This window comes from Channa argus, chromosome 16 (assembly GCF_033026475.1).
Source record: "Channa argus isolate prfri chromosome 16, Channa argus male v1.0, whole genome shotgun sequence".
In the NCBI taxonomy this organism is placed as follows: domain Eukaryota; kingdom Metazoa; phylum Chordata; class Actinopteri; order Anabantiformes; family Channidae; genus Channa; species Channa argus.
The window spans coordinates 12446379-12469791 of NC_090212.1; the positions used below are offsets into that span (position 1 = coordinate 12446379).

At 39.3% G+C, this 23413-nt stretch overlaps 1 protein-coding gene across 1 annotated transcript; it reads left to right on the plus strand.

The window, feature by feature from the left end:
• The first annotated feature begins 714 nt into the window (after positions 1-714).
• htr1d (5-hydroxytryptamine (serotonin) receptor 1D, G protein-coupled) lies at positions 715-23413 on the plus strand. The gene is made up of 2 exons (XM_067480868.1): positions 715-1402; positions 16823-23413. Exon 2 carries the CDS (start codon positions 17605-17607, stop codon positions 18760-18762), a length of 1158 nt encoding a protein of 385 aa, XP_067336969.1. The 5' UTR covers positions 715-1402; positions 16823-17604; the 3' UTR covers positions 18763-23413.

Below are 23413 nucleotides of genomic sequence, written 5' to 3' on the forward strand. Positions count from 1 at the left end.
AGGAAAATTTTATCCTAACCTATATGCTGCTTTGTGCCTTCTTTTGCTTTATATTTTTCATCAAAAGGTGCTTTAAAATTGGGTTTAGCAAAAACTAAACTACTTTGTAAAACAAAAATCGGTTGCCATATTTTATTTTATTAACCAGTTATTTAGCAAACAAAAAACTAACAGCTTAAAGTTCTGTACTGTTTATTCTGCAATGTATAATCACTGACTTGCAGTAGTAGAAATGCAGTGTATGCACAGCACTGTACTGACATGTTCATGTGTCTGGATGGGGCTTTAGAAATCATTTAATTTTTATAAAGGCAATGCATTAATCTGCTCTCAAGCTTTGCAAGGTGGAGCATATAGAGATTGCTGTTTTATAGGATTCTTTAGACATATTCAAACTTCTTTTGTAGCCAGTTAGTACAACAATAATTATCGATGTACAGTAATACATGCTCAGGGTTTCTTCTGAAAAAACTTGAAATGCATTGTTAACCACAGTGAAACCACGCTGATCTTGGTTTCACCACTAACAAACAGCTTGGAATTGTAGTGAATATTGAGCCTTAATTTTAAAACACAAGAGTTTTAACATTATCTTGTTAAATGTTGTTTAATTTTTAATATTTGCAATTAGATGAATTGATCTGTCCTGGGAGCTCCTGTGACCTATATACTGAAACAATGACGAATTACACACGCATGCGGCTGCAGTGGGTAAATTCAATGTGTGTGTGTGTGTGTGTGTGTCTGTGTGTAGTGGTGGTGGGGGGTGGGTGGTATCTTCTGCCATGCAGCCAGTCCCATCTAAACCAGAAACGTAGATCTGACTTCAACTTGTTGGCAACTCAATAATCTCCCCCGGAGCGGAATGGATCGCATCAGCACCGGGAAGCCCCCCGTGTCTCTGCCGGGGGGTTTAATTGCTCCAGGGAACAACTCTCAACGGGCTGTGTCTTGAAGCATCAGCTGGAGTTGCACCGGAACAGCACTTTCTTTCTTTTTTCTTTTTCTTTACACTTTAAACATGTTCTGGTGATTGAGCTCTGTAGCAGCTGGTATTTTGTAGCGACTGTGGTGAAGGCGCTTAGAGATCATAAAGAAAAAAAATCGACTCGCTCAAGTTTGCGGGAGACCCGGTTTTAACCCCGCCCGCATTGGACCTAGTTGATTGTTTTTAAATGTAGACAAACGTTCTACCTTCTAAATGAGGTGTGAAGAAAACTCATCCCTTACAGCAACAGCATCCCCACAAACTGTCCTCTGCTAAATTTCAGTATCACCAGTTTGTAATCCATTTGTTGGTACTGGACCTGCGTGAATGACGGACACCTCTGCCGGGATTCCCTGGTTGCTTTTGTGCTCCGGTTTTATCCAAAAAGACAAATAACCCACCGAGGAGAGGATGGTAAGTTTCATAATGCTTTGTTCTTTTAAACACCGCTCCACAGATGCGTGCGTTTTGGTGCCATTGCGCAAGGTTCTTAAGAACAATTAAAATAACATTATATTGAAACGTGATAAAAGTATAAAGTCTACTTACACAGTAAAACAAACATAACTAGCAAAGCAGAGAACAACAGCGGAGAATTCTGAAATAATCCCACATAGAAGCGATGCAAGAGTGCGCTCTCGCCACAGCGTCAGTAAAGCTATTTTAGTGACACCACAGGAGATGAATACAGCTGTTTGACCACATGGAGAATACAAGGTCACTAAAAGATGTTTAGAACCACAGATACAAAATATGAGTCTCTATGGGGCAGTGGGGAAAGAAGGGACTGTACACAACGCAGTACACCTATTTTAGTTTCAATGATTACAACCCAGTAAAACTTTACAGACATGCCCTGTAGCTATCGCTTTTACCTCCGTTTGCTGTGTTGTTAAGGCTGATTGGACCTCTTACAGCTGAAAGGTTCAGCTGATGGCAGGCAAGCAGTTTATAATGTGACTGAGCTGGTTGGATTTTCGAAATAAGGCTTGCATTTCAGTACAGTGACAGGGATTACCTGCTCTAATGTCATCCACATATTCTAATCAGCTCTTGTGTACAAGAGTTGCAAAAAAACCTGTTTAATTTATCAGAAAATAATCAAGCACAAGAAGCACAAGAAAAGGCATCTTTTGCCAATAGGCGCTGCTGGTGTGGAAGAGAGCTGAAGCCGCCAGGGCATTAAGACCATTTCAAGCTAAAAAGCAAAATAGACCTCTGTGCTCTCAAGCTTTTCAGAAACCCACCTCAGGCTCTCATTGCAGGGAGAGGGTTGCACTTTTTTGCTTCAAGTACTGTAGCTGACTGATGTGATAGATACTCAGCAAAATGAAAGAGAATCACTGTGCTCTGATGAAAAGTTTATTTCAGTGCTTATCATCCTTCCATTTCTTTCCACATGTGGAGTTTCATCCCTCGCTCTCACACTGGCACCATTTTCTCCCCCATCCCCTCACACTTAAGCAGACCTGCTACACACACTTCTACATGTCAGTCACACCCGCACACATGCATGGTAAAACTACTGGGGAGACAGAATTGAATAGACAACCATATAAAAGGTAGACAGTCCCCACTCCCTATTTATTGACACTGAATATAAAAATAAAAGTTGGAACAATGAATCTTAGATGATAATACTGCTCAATATGTAATTTGATTATACAGTGATGAGGTTTTCTCTATTCACATGGGGCATGAAACAGGGCAGATCACAAAGAAGAGTCATTTGTAGCTCAGTAGGCAAAGTTTAATATTCTGGTTTAATAATTCATGTAGGAACAGGCAATTAATGTGTGGTTTCAAGAATACACCACATGCTCATGAGAGAACACTTGTAATATATTTTTAGATGCAGAAAATATGGGAATAAAAAAATAATCCTGATTGGTCTCCCCACCCCTCTCCGTTGGCTGGAGTTACAAAATTTCTTTACCTTTAGAATATCAAGCTGACACAAGAGTGAGATGAGTGAAATATATGCAAAATTTACCAGTATTTACCAAAATAAATACATACTGACATCAAGTCTGAGTTTAGTTCAGGTCATTTTTTTTCCTTAATACACTGATAGTGTCTTTTTTTTTTTAACCTTTCGAAAAATTGAAACCAAAACAGCAAATTTGTCAGGAATGGATTCACTGGGACATGCAGCTTGCAAGAGTCATTTAGTGTTGTGTCAGATGTAGACATCCAGTGCATATTTAAGACCTTTTTAACCATTCCATGGAGCCAAAAGAAACTTAATTGATAGCCAAGCAAATAAAATCTGACAGCAACATTCATTTTATAAGGCAAAAACAATAGTCACCAGCTAGACACAGGAACCTTGCTTGTGCTTGTTTTTATTTCAAAAAACTATGTAGAATCTGCAAAGCTGTAATGAGTAAAAAACATATACGTAGCTGATATGCAGGACTAGAAACCTTGATGTGGTGTAGCAACAGTAACTAAGAGGGACAAGTCTTAGAAAATATTCTTGATATACACCATGTCAGCATACAGGCTCCCGTTAGGAGACACAGACCTTAGCTCACATTCCTCACAGCTCATTTATTGTAATTCACAGCCAGCACAGCAGATATGAACAGCACTTGCTGCTTTAGGCATTGCATGTTTGCTTAAGTCTGGCAAAGCAAGACAGAAAATTGAGGTAGCTGAAACAGAGAAAACTAAGCAGATGTGTGCATTTGAGTGACAGGTTCATTCCACAATTTTAGCATTTGTTATTGCCTAATATAAACCGTGTAGCTCCAGATTGTCACTTTTTTCAGGATCCTTTACAAGACATAATGCAGCAAACACCAAAAACACCTACACTAATTTAACACAGTGTCATTATTACATTGCTTGTCCTGCAGAGTGACTTTATTGTTTACAGTACTGTGCAGCATGAGTTAGCTGATCAGCAGCATCACAGCCAAGCAGATGGTGGTGCAGCGTCTGTGAAGAGGAGTTTACCATTCATCTCTAAAACAACTCATCTCTATGTCGCACATCCTGAAAGTCTGCAAAGGACATGTGAATGCCACAATGATGACCAAATGTTACTAGTAACAGGAGATGAACACGGACACCATCTTCATTAACTGGCTCAACTGCTGACACAAAAGGCAGCAAAAAACTACACTATCCTATAATTCTATACGAGGCAGTTAGAAAGTGTGATAGCAGGTCTCAGCACAGCATTTCTTACATTTTCCAATACTACTCCAAGTTTAACCAGTCTGTTAATATTCCACAACAGCAGTAATAATAGATAAAACGAACATAAACCTGGGAGGCAGTAGACAGGACACTTTCTACAGTGAAAGGAAGATCAAGTTAACAAGCAAAGATAAAGTAAATATGCAATGAGGATTGTAAGTGTGATGGAACTGAACAGTACAGAAACAAATAACAAACTAATAACAAAATACAAATTACAAAAAGCACCTTAGTCATATTCAACAACAAGCCAAAAGTATACATTTATTCATTATTATTCATTATGTTAAAAAATAAAGAGTAAACCCATAGTAGGACAAATGATTGAGGTTACTGATATCAGATGTCCACCTTAAGGTAGGACAACGCTGATCATGAAAAAGTTTTCATAAGCAGAACCCAACCATCCAACCTTTACCACTAACCTACTTCTTCTCACGTATGGTAACTTCTGCTAGCACTATGACCCAGACCTGAGAACCTTTAGAACCAAAAGATTGATGTGCAAACCTTGTGGACCACGACTGCATGCATGAATGCTCAATTGCAATGCACAATAGGGTCAAGTAAATGCATTTATCAGAGTCTCTGTGACAGCAAAATCAATTAAATCTATAAACCAATCAGCCTTTAGGTGCAGCACACAGCATAGGAAGGTTTTGCATTAACCCCGCTGTTGTTTGGCAAATACCCAATAATCAAAGCATCACAATGACTGGAGCTACCATCAGCCTGTGTGTGCCAAAAGTGACCAAAAAATCTCTTCACTTATCGATCCTGTCTTTATTTACAGAAATAAAACTGGAAATTAATATACCTTATGCATCAAAGCCCATCCCTGTCTCTTAAAAAGATTTTAAGGACCATAATTGCAACCGGAATATGCTTTCTGCTAACAAAGATATGTTGACAACTAACGTAAAGAACATTTTTGGACTTTAGACAATCACAACACTTGGTTATGGTTAGAGAAACATTGCGTTCCGTCAAATTAGAAAAATTTTCACATTCACTGCACAAACATTTTTGACTGGATAAAAATGGGGCGCACCTGTTCCATCAGACACAGAAAAAAAAAAAACTTAAACATTTAGTGTGGAGACCAAACAGAGGACCAGTATTACACAGGAAATGCCATTTAATATTATTATTATTATTAATATTAGTATTTAAAATGTTACAGGATTGTCTCAACCATCACCTGCTAACTGCACTGATAATCAGAGTAGAAGCGTAATGATCCATCTGATTCAGCGTAGCAGGTAGCAATCACATTGTAGCTTTGCTTCACAGCAAGGGAAAAACACAACCTGAGTTTTTACAAGTTTGGAAAGGTTTAGAAAAAAACAGCCCAATCAGTCACAGTCAGGTGTATGAAAAACATCTCACTTTTTACACTGCAGGTCAAATGGCAAACTAAAGTTGGCTTGATAATCACACACAAGTTTTAATGGAGTCTGCATCAACATGAAGTTTGTTTGTATTGACCAGTGGCTCCCGAGTTATCGATAGCTGTGATTACACCGAGGTGATTTCCACTGAAGTTAGAGACGTGTGGCAAAAAAAGTAGAGGAGTAGAAACAGGTGTAGAATTGTTAAACTTCAAGGCCTCTGCACTTTGTTAGGACCAAAGTCGGTTTACTCACATTTCTATTTATTAGCCCCCCTGACAATTTGTCAGACTTATCCGTGTCAGTCAAATGCATATCGGTGTATAACTTATGTTACATTATTTTTATGCCTCCATGCTGTGGTAACTGCAGCCGGAGACCTTTTGTTTTGGTATTGTCTATTAATCTGTACCACTGTTTTCAACACAATATCTCACCAATGTCTTATAAGGATTTCTTTTTTTAATTTGGCACAAACATCTAGTTGGCCTCAAAAAAAAAAAAAAGATTAGATTTTGTCTTTTATCTGGTCCTTCACATTCACTTCCTCTTCTGTACTTTTATTTTGTAGCCCTTGTCCCCATTTCCTGTTCCCAGTTCACTCCTCCAGCTTCACCATTCATCACTGTTCATCATACTTTGTAGTTTACACCTGTTCCCCTGCCTTTTTAAATACAGCTCTCTCATCTGTTCCCTGTCTGATTATTGTCTTGCAATTCATGCAACACTGTGATTTTTGGTTTGCCTGGCTCGTGGTATTTGGATTCCTGACTCTGGTTATTTGTTACCTGTTTATCTTGTTCTGAAGGTTTGGTTGCTGTGCTGCTTATTTTCGTTTTCTAGTCTGTCCAGTAACACTCTTTAGATTTGCCATTTGTATCATATCTGCATAGCCGGTGCCCACATTAGTTTGTATTCTGTCTCGCTTTCCTTATGTTAATTCCTTAGTTGTCCCAGTCCAAATTCTAGTTAGCTGCACCAGTCATTCTGACCCCATCCTGTGTTTGGTTCTCCCCTGGTTTGTGTTTTTCTCTGCAAATCATATTGCAATGGAAATCAGCGTTTGATTTTTAGTTTACCCTTTGTGATATCCTGTGTTTGTAAATAAGTCGGTTTAGCCTTCAAGCCCCCAATTGTGATATTTTGAGACTGCACTGGGAAATCTCTTCAAAATTGGCGCAGAGGTCAAGGTCACTGTGACCGTGCATTTGTGCCATTCTCATCAACGGAATATCTTGGTATTGCCTAGAGGGAATTTCATTACATTTTGCACAAAGGTCTAACTGGACTCATGGGTATGAGTCTGCAAAGACATGCATGTGAACTGCAATTTGACTGGCTCACAGAGGCAAACAGTACAACTACAAAAGTTGATGCACATAACTCTACCAGCAAAGTTTACATTTCATGGTGAGGTTTGCTTCTTTCTTCACCATCGTGTCATTCTGCCACGGTTTCTATTTACCCTGGAATTGAAGGTAATCTATAAATTTGAGACTGCATCAGGGGTAATCCTACAGGATTTACAGCCATGATTATTTACTTGGGAAAGGACTGTTTACCATCATTTTTTACACAGTTCTTTAAGCATTGTCCTGTTCAAGGAAATCTTTTTTTGACTGTTACTTTGTATTCAAGATGATTTTAATATCTTTTTTGTTTTGAGACCTTTTTATGTTTTGTCTTTTTCTGTTGGCGACTTGTGACTATTCCTCAATAACATTTTAGTGTATCTCTTTTTCTTTTCTCCTTTTCCTCTCCTTATCCTTAAGTTTTTATTTATTTATTTATTTATTTATTTCATTTTTACTTCCCTGGGTCTTTAACTAATCTACATTCAGTCTACCCTTATAATTAGAGCTCAATCTCAAAACTGGGCCCTGCAGATGAAAGTTGTAATCTCAAATCATTGTCATCTACCATTAAAGTGACAGCAGGGTCAGTCTTATCAGAATCAAAGCATGCCAGTACTCCCCACTCTAACAACAGCAGATCTGCCACTCAGGCCTCTAATGGTCAGTGTTTCAAGATTGATTGCATGTTAAAACACGACTGGTTCTGATGACAATGAGTCGTAGCTGTCTGGTATTATCCAGGAGGCTGTAATTTGTTGACTGAAACCTTGAAGGAAGAAATGTTAGAGGTGGAAAATACCACAACATGTGGGGCTGAATACCCAGATTTAGAACAGTGCATTTACATACAGGAAGCCAAGTCCAATCTAAAAGACAGTGGGCCTCATGCAAGAACTAGTCATGACTAGTAGTGTTACATCCCTTCATTTTTTTGTAGAATTATATGGTGGTCCTAAGGTCCATACAGCAGAGAGCACACAAACAAAGGAAACACACCCAAATTGAGCAATACAACTAATAAAAATAGACACACAGATACAGTGTTGCTGTATCAGGGGTGCTCCAGGCAGGCACAGGGACTGATTTGGATGCATGTACATCTGGCATTGTGCCCCTAACCTGATTAAGTTTTTAAAATTTTCAGCTAAGAAAGTATCTTTAGATTAGATTTCAAATATACAGTACAGCAGGTTGGATTTGATATGCAGAAATCTGCAGAGGCAATTCGAATGAACTAGTTATGACTGCACAAAATTCATATTATAGTCATGTCGTCCTCTCCCTTCTTTTTAGCTCATTAGCATATCACAGTGAGGTTTCAAACACTCCAGTATCGTAGAGTTAAAACTTAGACAGTGTTTGAATACAGATTTGTTAGTGCCTCGCTGTCTTTTTTTTCCTTGTGTTAATTGACAGTCCAACTACTCTGTCCAGAACTTCTGAATTTGAAGTCAAGATCTCGGATTTTCCGTTCCTTTCACTTACAAATGGGCTTGCTCACACTTCCTCTGGTGTTTTGCAATACTATACAGTATTCAGATCCATCCTGCTTAATTGACAATAAAATCAATACACCCGCTCCATGAAGGCCAGTTGTCTGTGCAGACAACAGACACAGATTACAGTATTTACTAAAATCAACCACACCACTAACTCTAGTAGTTTTGAAGTAGTTTTCGACAGTAATTCATGTCAGACATTTATTTGTAAAGGTATGCAACTTCAGTGTGACTCAAGTGAAGGTTAGGGAATAAAAGTGTGTTCTTCTGTTGGTCCCAACATTTTTTTAGTCAGTCATTTTATTTTTGGCTGCCTCTACTGTTCACCTTGAGCCCTTCTTAAAAATAAAGCAATTGCATTCATATCTTCAGTGTCTCAAACATTTCTTAATTATTCAATTCCAGTTTCAAAGCTTAAAGCAGTTTTTAATGTAACTAATGTGTAAATATCGGCTTGCTTCTTAATGCTAATCCCTTTGACAATACCCGAGTTTTAATTGAATGCCTAGAGTTATAATCATGTTTACAGCGAACTAATACACAGACGTTTGGGAACTTGGGACAGACCAGACAGTGCGATAGGATCTCGTGTACTTGCTCCACAGCCTGCACAAGATCTGATTATTCCAAGCTAAATGTCTATGAAGAGACTGCTGTCGCACAGCGTTAGACGGCTCAGTTGTTGGTCCAGTTTCATGCTACTTATTATAATCATTCAACTTTGAGCAGCTGTGTGTATGTATTAAGACATGAGGAAAGGAAAACGTTAGGAATGCCTGTTCTTGTATTTCTGGGCTCCAGATGAACTACTTTCTGATGATTCTGCCGATAAAAGTTCTAACAATGACTGTCCTTCAGTCGTCTTCAAACTAATTTAAAACTTGACTTCAAAACTTTAACTTCAATTTTCCATATGAAGGCCAGTTTTCAAGTCAACTTAAGTACTACTGTACTACTGACTTTTATAGTGTATTTTGTGGCTCTAAAGGTAACCTTGTTAAATCAATTTCAGCATTAAGCTGTTCACTTTATGTTACGTATTCCCTACTGAAAGTCTTGTAAAACATTGTGCGTTATATTTAGCTATGGTCTATCTTCGTTGTTCTCTCTACGCTCTTTGTGTCATCACTTTCTGTCAGTATGGGAACACTAAACCTCTAATAGGCTCTCATGTTGTCCTCTTCAGTGCTCTCGTCAAACATCCACTGTTGTCTCCAGGATGGATCATTGTTTCCCAACCTCTGGTGAATCACTGCCCTTTTACTTTTATGACTCATATACACACACTCAAAGATAGGAGATAAAGATAAAAGCACTCCTGTTGGTAATCATGCTCTGATATTAATCCCCACTGCAGAGCTTTTTCACTTAGACAAAGTAAATTTACATTTATCGGTAAAATCGGTCAAATTATATCTTCCTGGTCTCCAGAGCTTATTTCTGTTGTGTTTTTATTATTTGTTTTATTTTTAAAGGTGTATTGTCTTTAAAGATGCTTTAAGGGAAATTTTACCTTCTTATATGTAAAGTGAATGTGTCACGACTTTACCTCATGTAAAGGTGCTTTGACAGACAAGTACAGTATGTGAGCTCCAGTTTCTGTTTCAAGTGTTTTTTTTTCTTGCAAACATTAATGTGGATTGATTAGGTCTTGTGCAGCTCCAGCATAATATTCTATCAACCCACTGTATGATCTGTGCCAAGTACATCTGTGCTTTTGCAAACCATAAACATGATGGTTATAACTCCTGTTGGCACATGCTCCCGGTTTATTTGATGCATGGTAGGTGAACATTTTCTGGCAAGACATTTGTTGAAGAGATGTTAAATATTTAATTGTAGTTGTACTTGCAATGATGGGTGAAAATTGGATTATTTCTTGTGGAAAAAGACATTAATTTTATATTGCAGTAATATACAAAGATATGAAAACATAATGCCAGAACAATACACTGTCCTGTTGGTTTTGTGTTAAATCATCTGATCCTGCACAAGATAACTTCCAATGGACTAAAATTTATTTTTTGTTTTGTCAGTACACACATGTATTATCAGAGTTCAAACTCTTTATAATCACCCAAGATTTAAGCCAGGAGTCCTACAGGCTCAAGTGTCCTAGATTTTTACTGCACTTGTTCCACTTTCTAAGTGTCATGTGTATATACTGATAGGTGTATTAGTGTGAAGTGGTGAAAACATATGTAAGGAGGTGGAGGTTATATTAGCAGTAGGAGGCTTTAATCTAGATTTTAAATGCTGCGTTTGAACCAATTTGAAGAACCTGCTTTGTAACCTGTTAAAATTTACCAAAATTGAGGACAATTAAATTGACTTTCATCAACAGCACAAACCACATTTTCCTGCTCTTAGCCTAAATTGTTCCATTCCAACAATCTGTTCCCTTCCTATCAGCTTACAGAAGAGCTGAGATTATCCCTCTTAGTCATTATATGTCCTGACGTTTGTACATAGAGGTTTGAACAAGCCACTGTCACTGTACCACTGGTTAACTTCACTCCCCACACCCTCTCTGCACCTCATTAGCTTCCAAAGGAATCAGTCCTCATAAATCAGTATGAACCTGTGAAGCCCTTTTTGTCCATGGTCATTTCTTGTGAGGATTAATCATTAGATGGATTTGTTGCAGGATTGTCTTGTTAGTCTGCATTAGTTTTCTAATAAACTGCCAACTTAGTATATGTGTGATAGTAACTGTGTGTTTGTGCAGCTGGAGAAAAACACCTACTCTCCACGCTCCTTGGCACCAGTAAACCAGTATGATACACCCTTGAGCCCTGGAGAAATAATGTGATTTCATTTACTTCCTGAACGGCAGTGAGATATAACAGCATGTGGCAGATCAAACATGCCCGTCACTGATGAAATGAGTTTCCATTATTCTGCATAGCTATGCTGCTATTTGTGTTGGTCTGACCTTATAGGCATAGCCCAATCTCCCTGCAGTATGTTTAGATTGTGTGCAATTTACCTTTAAGGCTGTACTCTGATTCATATTTGCTCTGAGGTGCCGTGGACTGTTGCAATATTTCTACTAATCTGTATCTTATAGCTTCAATTTTATACACATGGTGCAGCCCAACTATCCTTACCTGCATTTGAATAGCTCTAAGTAAACTACACTGTACAAATTCATTTCTTCTGCCAAATCGAAGAACTGCATCCTGGACTGAGGATAGACCCTATGCTGAGCAAAGTGAGTCACTAGATCGAGCACATGTTTGAACCAAGTGAAGACAGTTTCCCAAAGAAGATAATTTCTCAATACAGTCTTTCTTTGGCTAAAAGAAAATATAAATTGTATTGCTTTGATAATTTTCCATTCACCCACCTGTTTTCCAAACTGCTTAGCCTGTTAAGGGTCACATGAGGCCAGGAGCTGATTCCTTTTGTGACTGTGTGGTATGTCAGGTACTCCCTCAACATGTCAGTTGATCATGAAATTATCATATCAACATATTTATCAACTCCTATTATATGGACTATTGCGGCTGTTGCAGTGGCAAGACAAAGTTCAGAGAGAGTTTAATATGAAAATCCAACGATTTTGGGCTTTTCTGCACTGGAAATTACTGATTTTTTGTAAAGCTGCAAATTAACAGATCACTTACCACTGCTTTACCTCAACATTCTTGGATTCACATCAACCCCCTATATCCACTGATGTAAACTTCTACCCATCCAATTAGTACAGCCTTGCTCACCCACCATTTAGTGCATTTACAAATAAACATCAGACATTAGCTGGCAGTGTACAGTAGGTAGCAATAGCTAAGTCCTCGGAGCTAAATCAATTACTCTATCTCCAGTGGGGCCATGTGGCATTTCCTACTGGGTTGAGAGGGTATTACTGTTTCATCCATACCAACAAAACAAACGGGCTGCTGCACATGCACCATCTGCATGGATCTGCCTCAAGTCAGAAAGAAACTGAGTTTGTAGAGAATGAGCTGTGATGCAATAGGACCAACAGGGTAGGACTGGACCAAATTTTGCACATGCTTTATTGTAAGCATGCTTGTTATTGTGTCTACTTTTTTATGCCCAGGTATATGAAAGATAAATGTGAAGCTCACTTTACTTGGCTGAACCATTCACTATTGGTTTAGATCTTTATTTTCAAAGCCAGATTCAGACTCTAATATATTTCACACAAACAGCATATAGCCAAATTTAGGCAAGGCCTATTCTTAATTGAAAATGTTTTCCTCTCATCCTCTCATCCATTCATTATCTCAATCTCATTATCTCATTGCATTGTAAACCAGACCCTTAGGAGATAATCCTCGTCCTCCAGTTGTTTGATGTGTAAACAGATAAGCTCTTCAGTCATCCATCAAACATGCCTCTTTTACCTGTGTGTGCACGTGAGTTTATGTGTGTGTGTGTGTGTGTGCGCATGTGTGATAGGAGAAGATATGATGTGCAAGAGAAACAAAATATCATATAGCAGATTGCAAGATGGTGCAATAAATATTAGTAGGACGGGGCTTTATTACCAGACAACACTGATGCAATGAAGTCTGCAGCTCATGCTGTGTGATGTTTCACCCACCAGTGTTTAGAGCTTTCACTGATCTGCATCTGATCATCTGTTTTCTTGTTTCAGTCAACACTACATTCATCCATCATTAACTGCTACTGCTTACCCTATTTGGGTTGCAGTGGGCTGGAGCCTATCCCAGCATGTCATCGGGCGAGAAGTGGGGTACACCCTGGACAGGTCGTGAGTCTATTTTAGGGCCACCGAGAGACATACACAGACAGACAAACATTTGCACTCACATTCACACCTATGGGCAATCTTAGATTCACCAATTAACCTAACGTGCGAGGATAGTGTGAGGAAACCAGGGAGAACATGCAAACTCCACACAGAAAAGCCACGGCCGGCCAAGGCACAAATCCGCAACCTTCTGTCCGCTCAGGTCTGATATAGACTGGCGTCCCGTCTGGGGTGATCCTGCCTCTTGTTTAATGACAGCTGGGTTAGGCTCCAGCTCACCACCATTAGAGGATAAATGGTAAAGATAATGGATGGATGGTGTGAAGCTCAGCTTGGCTCATCAGGAGTCTGGTGCAGGCAAACAGTTATACAGTTCTTCTGTAGTTCTGAGCAAGCTCATTAATGTAGTTGCATTATGGGAAATGTAGAATCCAAGGCTTTTAAGAATTTGATTCATTCTGTGGACTTAGTTAACTTGTGTACCTTATGTTAAGTCCTTCTTTTTAATTTCAGCATGAAAACATATTTTTAGAAAAAGCCAAATTACTTTTCTTGGCCACTGAACAGTGATTATTGAATTGCACAAAATTTAGGTAAAAAACAAAATGTGCTTTAAATAGGAATGACAAAGGTTTGCGTTACCACAAATTAATCTATTTGATAGGTGGTGTTGCACTTATTTGTAGAAAACTAAAATGTAACAACAATAATTGCTCAATACTGTTTCAACATACGCAGCTTAAAGTACAGCAGCTCGTCTTGATTACTGATAACTGATAACAACAGCGATGGGCTATTCCTGTTTTGCAGTGTCATTATAATTCTTAAACGCTGCAGTGCAGAATCAGCAGGGCTCAGTGAGACCAGTGTGTGTTTCGCACTGTGTGGATGTCATGCTCATTTGCCTGCATCAGAAATCTGTCCTTTCCTTAGCTGTTAAACAGTATGTTAAGGTTTTCGATGTAGGGCAGCCAGAACCCGACCCCGCCCATTTGAATGTCAGGGTGACGGCTGTTTTTAGAACAAAAAATGCAGGGACAAAATATCCGTTTTTTTATTGTATGATGTGAGGGAGATTTGAATAAATGGTTTCACATAACTAGAGCTTAAAATCTCATCAGGTATGCGCCCACGTCAGGTTGACATTTGAAGCTGTTGGCTGTCAGTGTTGTGCGCCCAATATAGCCAACACTTCTTTCCCTGTAAGTATCCTGTACCATTTGTTAGCTGTTGGCTCTCTTGTCATGGTACATCTTTCTTACATGCAAATGTGTGAAGCTGAACAAGATTGAGTGTGTGCACATGAGAGGCTAGTTGATACTATATGCTATGAATATGTTTTGTTAATATGAGATGAAAGGTTAAGATTAAAACAACAAGAGTTGAATGATAATTCTTATATTTTGTGGGCTACTATTTACCAGTTCTTCCAATTTAGCTATAAAGACATGCTGTAGCAACTCAATTTGACTGTACTCTCTTTTTTGTATTTGGTTTGCCATTGGATAAAAGTTGGGCATAGTACCTGTGGTTCCAAGTGAGCTAAGGCAAGATCAAATGGTGAATATACTACACGCTACAGATTGTTTAGAAAGAAGCATTCCTACCACCCTATCAACCTTGAGCGACAAAAATTGTCTTATCAAGGAGTTATTTCCCAAAATTCATCCTGCTGGCTTCAGACATTTCTGAAACCGAATTTGTGTGACAGTCACATGCCGAGAATCAAGAATAGCATACCTTCAATATCCTCTGTTTTGTTGTGTGTGTTGCGTTGACAGTAGCATCACTGCAGTTCAATATGGTATTGCTATGACAACCAGCTATAATGAGGGGGTAACATATCACCAGTGGAAAATTAATTAACCAAAGCGAGTAGAATCAAGTTGAGCCAGTACAATGCAGTGGAAAAACAAAATTTGTTTTTCAGTAGATCCACCACTCTGGATCAAGGTGACAAATCCAAATTTGATGCAGAAATTATTGTTTTGCAGATGATGAATACTACAGATGTTGACAATCCCTTATTTTTTTGCCCCCCAAGCACCACTGTGACTTTGAGTGAATCATCTTAACAAACACTGGATGGATTACCATACAATTATGTGCCCCTTGTTGGGGATCCCTTTATTTTAATCTACACCATCAGTAGTTCAACATTATTTGCTTATCTCCAATCTTAGGGTAGCTTTCTTTCAGTCATTCTCTTACAGTAAATCATGAGCGCTAAGAGCAAACAATGCATATGGAGAGCATGTTTCAAAACAATCAATACTGCGTTTGGTTGTTCGCAATTTTTCTCACTAGAGAGTCTGCAAATGGATTTGCTAAACAGACGCAACTGTTTTCATCTACTGTTTAATATTTCTATTTACTGTCACAGCTGAAGCACAGTAATGCCCTCAAGAGCCCAGCTGCCAATCAACACTTCAGTTAATGGAGGTGATTTGCAGTGTTGTATCAGGAACAAACACTTGCTCGGAAATCAGTCTTGATACATGTAATGTGTCTGCAGAAGGATGTGTGAAGTGTGAAAAAGCAAACATTAGTAATTACTGCAGCAAACAGTGTTGTTTGTTTTTTTAGCAGCTTTGTTTCATTATATTTCAACAGACCGACACTTCATAGGTTGTTGATGTATAAAATATGAAGTATTCCCAAGAAAACAATTAACAAGTACGCAGATCCTGTTCCAATAAGCAAATATTGCTAATTTCTCTCCCTAATCTTATTTATATTTACGTAATCTCTAGTGCACACTTCGCCTTTCAAAAGGCATAAAGGCAGTTATGGCATGGTATTTCTAAAGCTATAAAGTAAAACAACCATTTACAATTTGTCACAAGGTTGAGTAAGTATTTGCTGTGTGGGTTGTGATACAATAATAAGTGATTTCTGCTGTCATAACACTGCCTTTTAGCTGCAAAAAGTTTTTTCCCTTTTTTAGCTGAATTGTAAGTGGCCAGTATCCACAGTGCTGCTTTAAAATAACAAATTAAAGCTAATCTTATCTATAGATGCAAAGCTGGAAGGGGGAAAGGGCTTCTGTGGTGATTATACAGTAAGTCACTGAGGCATAACACAGCATTTCCACAAGATAAACTTCTTAGTAACACAGAGCAAAGTACATGCAAATTGTACATTTTTGTGCATGTCATCACAGGAAAACCAACCATGAGTATGAGAGAAATTTTACCTTGCATATTGTAGTTCACTTTTGAGAGACGCTGTGGCGGAAGACATGAATTTATTCCACAATTATTTGAAAGAGCATACAAATTCCTGTGTTTGGTTTTATGTTGGGAATTTACACTAAATGTTTAATTAAAGCTCTGGTATATAAACCTTACATGGAAATTTCAATGTCAGTGAAAAACAAATGTAATAAATGAACACAATGGCAGCAGGTGCATGTGGGTGGTTAGTCTGTGTATCGAGTTAGGATGCTCCTTTACAGGTCGAGATTGCATTTACAGGTAGGAAGTTTGCTTTCTCATGTGGGTGGTTTGTTGGTTTATTTGTGCATGTGTGTGTGTGTGTGTGTTAGTGTGTGTGTGTGTGTGCATTTGAAGCATGATCTTGAAGTTAAATTTGACTAATCCTCCTAACCATTTTGCTTACTTGTTTGTCTCTTCTAGGAAGAAAATGCCGCAGAGGAAGCTTCACTAAAGTCCAACAAAACCTTTTAATGAACACAACAACTGAAAGTTTACGACAGACAACACAGTGAAGAGGACAATAATACACACTGGAAACACTGCAAAAATGGTTTGCTCACCATGGCATTTTAGTGCATCCTCTGTACAGCTGCCAAAATACTCATAGATATCGATTTGATAGACTTAATGTGTTCAACAGATAAGAGAGACAAGCAAGAAGCAAACCTGTGTATCTATCAGCATCTTTTTACATGCAGCTCCTCACTTAGTTTATTGAAAAAGAGAAGCCATTAAAGCCATTAGAGCATTTGACAGACAGAAAGGCTTGGTCTGAAGATCTTGTTGTCAGCTAAATGCTGGTTAGAGATGATATAATAACCAAATTTCTGCTGGATGGAGATGGCATAAGAGCACTGGGATAAAAAGAAAAGAAGTGCCTGTATGAATGCAAATTAGTATTCATTTCTCCTGCAGATACGCCGATAAGGCCAATCAATACTGGAGAAGCAAAATGGACAAATGAGTCAGTTTCAATAAGTTGTGAACTGAAATTATGATGGTAGATGTTTGCGACATCCTGGATGGATATGAAGGAAATTTTGTCATATTTAGTGAAATGAGGATGAGAGACAGTTTATTTTCTACAGACAACGGTGCTAGACAAGAGTGCAGTCTATCCCCGGGCCATGCTTGATCTTATCCATGTAGTACAGCTGATCTAAACTTTAAAGAAGCGAGGGTTTTAAAGGAGCAGAGGTGCGATGGAGCTGGATAACAGCTCGCTGGACTACTTCACTAACAACTTCACAGAGATTCCGGACTCCACTCCACCTCCATCCTGGAGCGAGGCCACGCTACTCGGCCTGCAGGTTTCTCTGTCTGCATTGTTAGCTATCGTCACCCTGGCGACTGTGCTTTCAAACGCCTTCGTCATTGCCACCATCTTTCTGACCCGGAAGCTTCACACACCTGCCAACTTCCTGATCGGCTCTCTCGCCGTCACAGACCTGCTGGTGTCTATTTTAGTCATGCCAATTAGCATTGTCTACACTGTCAGCAAGACCTGGTCACTGGGGCAGATTGTTTGTGACATTTGGCTGTCGTCTGATATCACCTTCTGCACTGCCTCCATCTTGCACCTGTGTGTGATTGCACTGGACCGCTACTGGGCCATCACAGATGCTCTAGAGTACTCAAAACGGCGCACCATGCGCCGGGCAGGGATCATGGTCGGGGTGGTGTGGGTGATCTCCATTTCGATTTCCATGCCTCCCCTTTTCTGGCGGCAGGCCAAAGCCCACGAGGAGCTGACAGAGTGTGTGGTGAATACAGATCAGATCTCTTACACCCTATACTCTACCTTTGGCGCCTTCTATGTACCCACAGTGCTTCTCATCATACTCTATGGACGGATTTATGTTGCGGCCCGCTCCCGCATCTTTAAGACACCATCATCCTCTGGGAAGCGTTTCACCACTGCACAGCTCATCCAGACCTCCGCAGGCTCCTCTCTCTGTTCCCTCAATTCTGCCTCCAACCAGGAAGTACACCTACACTCTGGCAAAGCAGGAGGTGGAGGCGGAAGAGGGGGAGGATCGCCTCTGTTCATGAATAGTGTGAAAGTGAAGCTGGCAGACAGCGTGCTGGAGAGGAAACGTCTGTGTGCAGCTCGGGAAAGGAAAGCGACTAAGACGTTGGGCATCATCCTGGGTGCGTTCATCATCTGCTGGCTCCCATTCTTTGTTGGCACGCTCGTCACAGCCATATGTAAAGATTGCTGGTTCGATCCAGTGCTTTTTGATATATTTACCTGGCTGGGATACCTGAACTCCCTCATAAATCCCGTAATCTATACCGTGTTCAATGATGAGTTCAAACAGGCTTTCCAGAAACTCATTAAATTCAGACGGTGCTCCTGAAAAACCTTTGGAATAAAACAGTCTGAAAGACACAAAAAACAAATAGATAAAAATGATAATAAAATAACTGTACTTTTCAATGTTCCATCTTGTAAACACATGCTAAATGTGATTTATTATTTTTTTTAATCAAACCACGGTGCCATGGCTCTTTAGATAGCTGCAGTATATTCATCGTAGAGACTTATGCATGCATGCATGCTACCAAAATACCCGCCCCCCCTTCAAAATTATGAACTCATCTGAAAATACAACTGAAAAGGACTTAAAGTTTCTATAATTTCAATGGGACAGTGCTCATATTTCTTTGACAGGATCAAAGATTTAAAACAAATAAAGATTGTTATAAGTGTACTGAAAGTCCAAGCTCAGCGTGACTGGATTCAATCCACCAGAAAGGAAAAGCCATGAAATATGCATTGTCTTAATTGTTGTGTCATGTTATTTGCTGGTGCTCCCATATGTTTCTGTAGTACAGTAAAGTACAGATTTAGTAAACCTGTCTCCATATTTGCATTTACATTTGAAAATGGTCTATATGTCTGTGGGAGGTAGTAACTTTAATGTAACTTTACTGTAATAATGCAGATTTTTACACACTTCTCTAGTGTGGTGTTTCTCATCAGTTTGAAACTGAAGAAACATCTTAACCACCATATAAAGTGATTCACTTAAGCTCACAGAATGAGGTTGCTAATGTTAAAAATTATCACGGCTAAGACTAATTTAGGTGTTTTTGAGGTGTCTTTGTGAAATTGATGTCTGTCATTTATTCTTCCATTGATATGCCATTTGCTGACAACTATGGGTTTACCACATGCATTGATTTCTGTGAGAGATAGAACTAGCTGCTGTTAATACAAACATTACTGGGGTATGAAAATTACACTGAAATTGTGACAGAGACATGAAATGTTTAATAATAAACATGAGGATACACTGAGGATATAATGACTAAAATGAAACCTGTGGCTCAGTTTTCCAGTTTCCTTTTTTAGCTTCATACAAAATCGCAGGTCAAAGCATAGAGCAAACTAATGGGAGTACAGAAGAACAGGGAAAAATAAACATAATAAAACTTGTAAAATAGCCTGCTCACGTTATATTGTTGGTGAGGGGGGTAATCATTAACCAAGGGGGTAACCAAGACAAATTCTAACCTTTATTGTGTAAATCTATATAATCTGAGGATTTAACCTGCAAAATCAAAGAAAGCTGGGCTGGATAACATCCACACCTGTATATTGGATTGTTTTCAGGAAGGAAACAGTCACAGTTCAAGATTGAAGAGGCCAGTGATGAGCAATTAATGTTAGTGAATGACTTTTAAATGCCTTTGATGGTTTTGATTTTTAGTCCATTTCAAAATCATGTGGAAATTACAAAGTACATCAAACCAGAGCTGGCCATTCAATCGAATCTGGAGCAACAGCACAGACTGAACTAATGCTCTCTCTTCTGTTTTTTGCCTTCAATTGTTCATGTCTGTGTCTCAGAAAGCCTGCTGTATAAACATACATCTTTATGTTACCATCATATGTAGAGACCTCTAGAGAGTCTCTACGGGCTATGAGGCCCCATGGGATAGAGCACGTTTTATACTTTTTAGCAAAACAGTTTCATTCCACAAGACAGAGACCCACTACAATAATTTTATTAATAATGTGCAATGTAAAAGTCACCTCTACCTCACGATATATGTCAGATGTATGTTTATGATTTTTTATTGTGCTTTAGATGCACACTGTTTTTTTAGTGCCATGATATGGAAGAGATACATATAGATGGAATAATAATACAGTTATTAATGGATAAATCCTCCAAACATATTATTGACCTTTTTGTAAAAGGGTATAAAAATTAGTATGACAACAGCATTAGTAGGCTATGCAGGATTTTTTTCTGACAAAGTTTTAGTTTTCATTTTGTTATAACTGTTAATTGTATGTTTATCTCCATATTGGCTGAATATTAATATGAACTCTGTATCATTTTATGCAATTTTTTGTTTCAGTGACAGTAAAATCAGAATTTAGGACAGACAGTAAAAAGGGGACAGTGATCTGTTATTATACCATTAAAAGTTAAAAGTTATTATAGTATTAATAATCATTATCAATTACCGGAAGGTAATAGCAAATGAAATCTTCAGATTAAAGCGTCCACCTCACCTTCCCAGTGTAACAAAATGAAAGGCTCTATAAATTTATAGACATTTACAGACATTGACATATTGTTTCCTGGCTTTGGGAATAACTGATGTGTGCAAATGTACTTCAAGTTATGGCTGTGCAAAGAAGGAATTAATGCTAATTAAAATAAATAATGTGTATATATAATATATGTGTTTGGAAAGTCCCAAGAAACCACAAGGTGCACAAGCCAGTGTCTTCTTGTGCCAGTCCCAATTCTGGATAAACGCAGACCATTGTGTCAGGAAGGGCATGTGATTTAAAACACAAATGCCTGATTAAATGTGCAAATCCTGACCTCCACCGGATATTGTCGGGGCATGGGTTAACAACGACCGCCACCGGTGCTCCTGACCTACAGGGTGCCAGTGGACATTAAGCTACTGTTGGTCGAAGAAAGAGTGGAGGAAGGCGTGTTCGTAGGCAGAGGAAGATGAGGAAAGCTAAAATTGTAGGACATAATGCAGAGAAGGAAGATGAATATACTATGTGTCCAGAAGACCCAGGTGGAGAGGTAGCAAGGCTCGAACCTTAGGAGCAGGGTTCAAGTTGTTTTACCATGGGTCAGATAGGAAGAGAAATGGAGTGTGAGGAATGTTCTAGCGGTGAAAAGAGCATCAGACAGGTTGATGACTCTGAAGCTGGTAATTGAAGGCAGGATGTTCAATGTTGTTAGTGGCTATGCCCCACAGGTAGGATGTGAGTTAGAAGACAAGGAGAAATTCTGGGGTGAGTTAGATGAAGTGATGCAGAGCATCCCCAGAGGTGAGAGACTGGTGATTGGTGCAGATTTCAATGGACATGTAGGTAAAAGAATAGAGGTGGTGAGAATGTTATGGGCAGGTTTGGTCTTCAGAACAGGAAGGCAGATGGACAGATGGTGGTAGACTTTGCAAAGAGGATGGAAATGGCTGTAGTGAACAATTTCTTCCAGAAGATGTAGGGACATAGAGTGACATATAAGAGCGGAGGTAGAAGCAGTTTCTTCAGTTTCTTCCCCACTGCGGTCACTGTACTGCACAGTGCCCAAATCCCCCCCCCATGACCCCCCAAACTCACGGACTGTCACTCTCACTTTTTCACTTTCTGTACATAGCTTCTTTTTTTCTTTTATTTTTATAGTATTTTATAATATCTCTGTGTACATACTTCATATTTGTTGTGTCACACCTTTGCACACCTGTGTCACACCTTTTTTTTAACTTTATATTTTAGATTATGTTTATGCACCTGACACCAAGACAAATTCTTAGTAATGTTAAGTGTTTTTAACTGTGCCTAGCAATAAACGGTTTTCTGATTCTGACTCTGATTCTGATCAGGGAGACAGGTAGGAGGGTGCTCGGTGTGTCATCAGGAAAGAGGAAAGTGGACAGTGAGACTCAGTGGTGGAACGAGAAGGTTCAGGAGTGTATACAGAGAAAGAGGTTTGAAAAGACGTGGGACACTTGTTCTTAGTACTTTGAAGAGTTGATGAATGAGGAAAGTCTGGACAGAGACAGAGAAGTATGTTAGAGTGGTGCAGGACATGTACGAGAGCTGTAAGAGCCTGGTGAGGTGTGCTGTAGGTGTGATAGGGGAGTTTAAGGTGGAGGTGGGTCTGTATCAAGGATCAGCTCTGAGCCCCTTCTTGTTTTCTCTGGTGATGGACAGGCTGACAGATAAGCTTAGACAGGAATCCCTGTGAACTATGATGTTTGTAGATGACATTGTTATCTGTAGTGAGAGCAGGGAGCAGGGGGAGGAAAATCTAGAGAGGTGGAGGTCTGCTCTGCTCTGGAAAACAGAGGAATGAAGGTTAACCACAGCAAGACAGAATACACATGTGTGAATGATAGGGACCCAAGTGGAATGGTGAGATTACAGGGAGAAGAGGTGAAGGTGCAGGACTTAAGGTACTTAGGGTCAACAGTTCAGAGCAATGTGGAAAAGAGGTGAGGAGCCGGGTGCAAGCAGGTTGGAACAAGTTGAAAAAAGGTGGTGAGACAAGCAATGTTGTAGAGCTTTAAGACAGTGGCATTGAAGAAAAGACTGGAGTTGAAGCTAGAATTAGCAGAGCTTAAGATTTTGAAGTTCTGTTTGGGAGTGACGGGGATGGACAGGATCAGGAATGAGGACATCAGAGGGACAGCTCATGTTAGATGTGTTGGAGATAAAGTCAGAGAGGCCAGATTGAGTTGGTTTGCCCATGATCAGAGAAGAGGCTGTGAATATATTGGTAAAAGGATGCTGAGGTTGGAGTTGCCAGGCAGGAGGTCTAGAGGAAGACCAAAGAGGAGATTTATGGATGTAGTGAGAGAGGACATGAAGTTAGTTGGTGTGAGAGAAGAGGATGCAGAGGACAAGGTTAGATGGAGGCAGATGATTCGCTGTGGCAACTCCTGAAAGGGAACAGCCGAAAGGAAAGAAGAGGGGGGAAAGTCCCAAAATAAGCACCCTGACAAATGCCACTAAGTCAC

What these genes read in the sequence shown, in the direction of transcription:
- htr1d (XM_067480868.1), top strand. Translation starts at nt 17,605, where the DNA reads ATGGAGCTGGATAACAGCTCGCTGGACTACTTCACTAACAACTTCACA.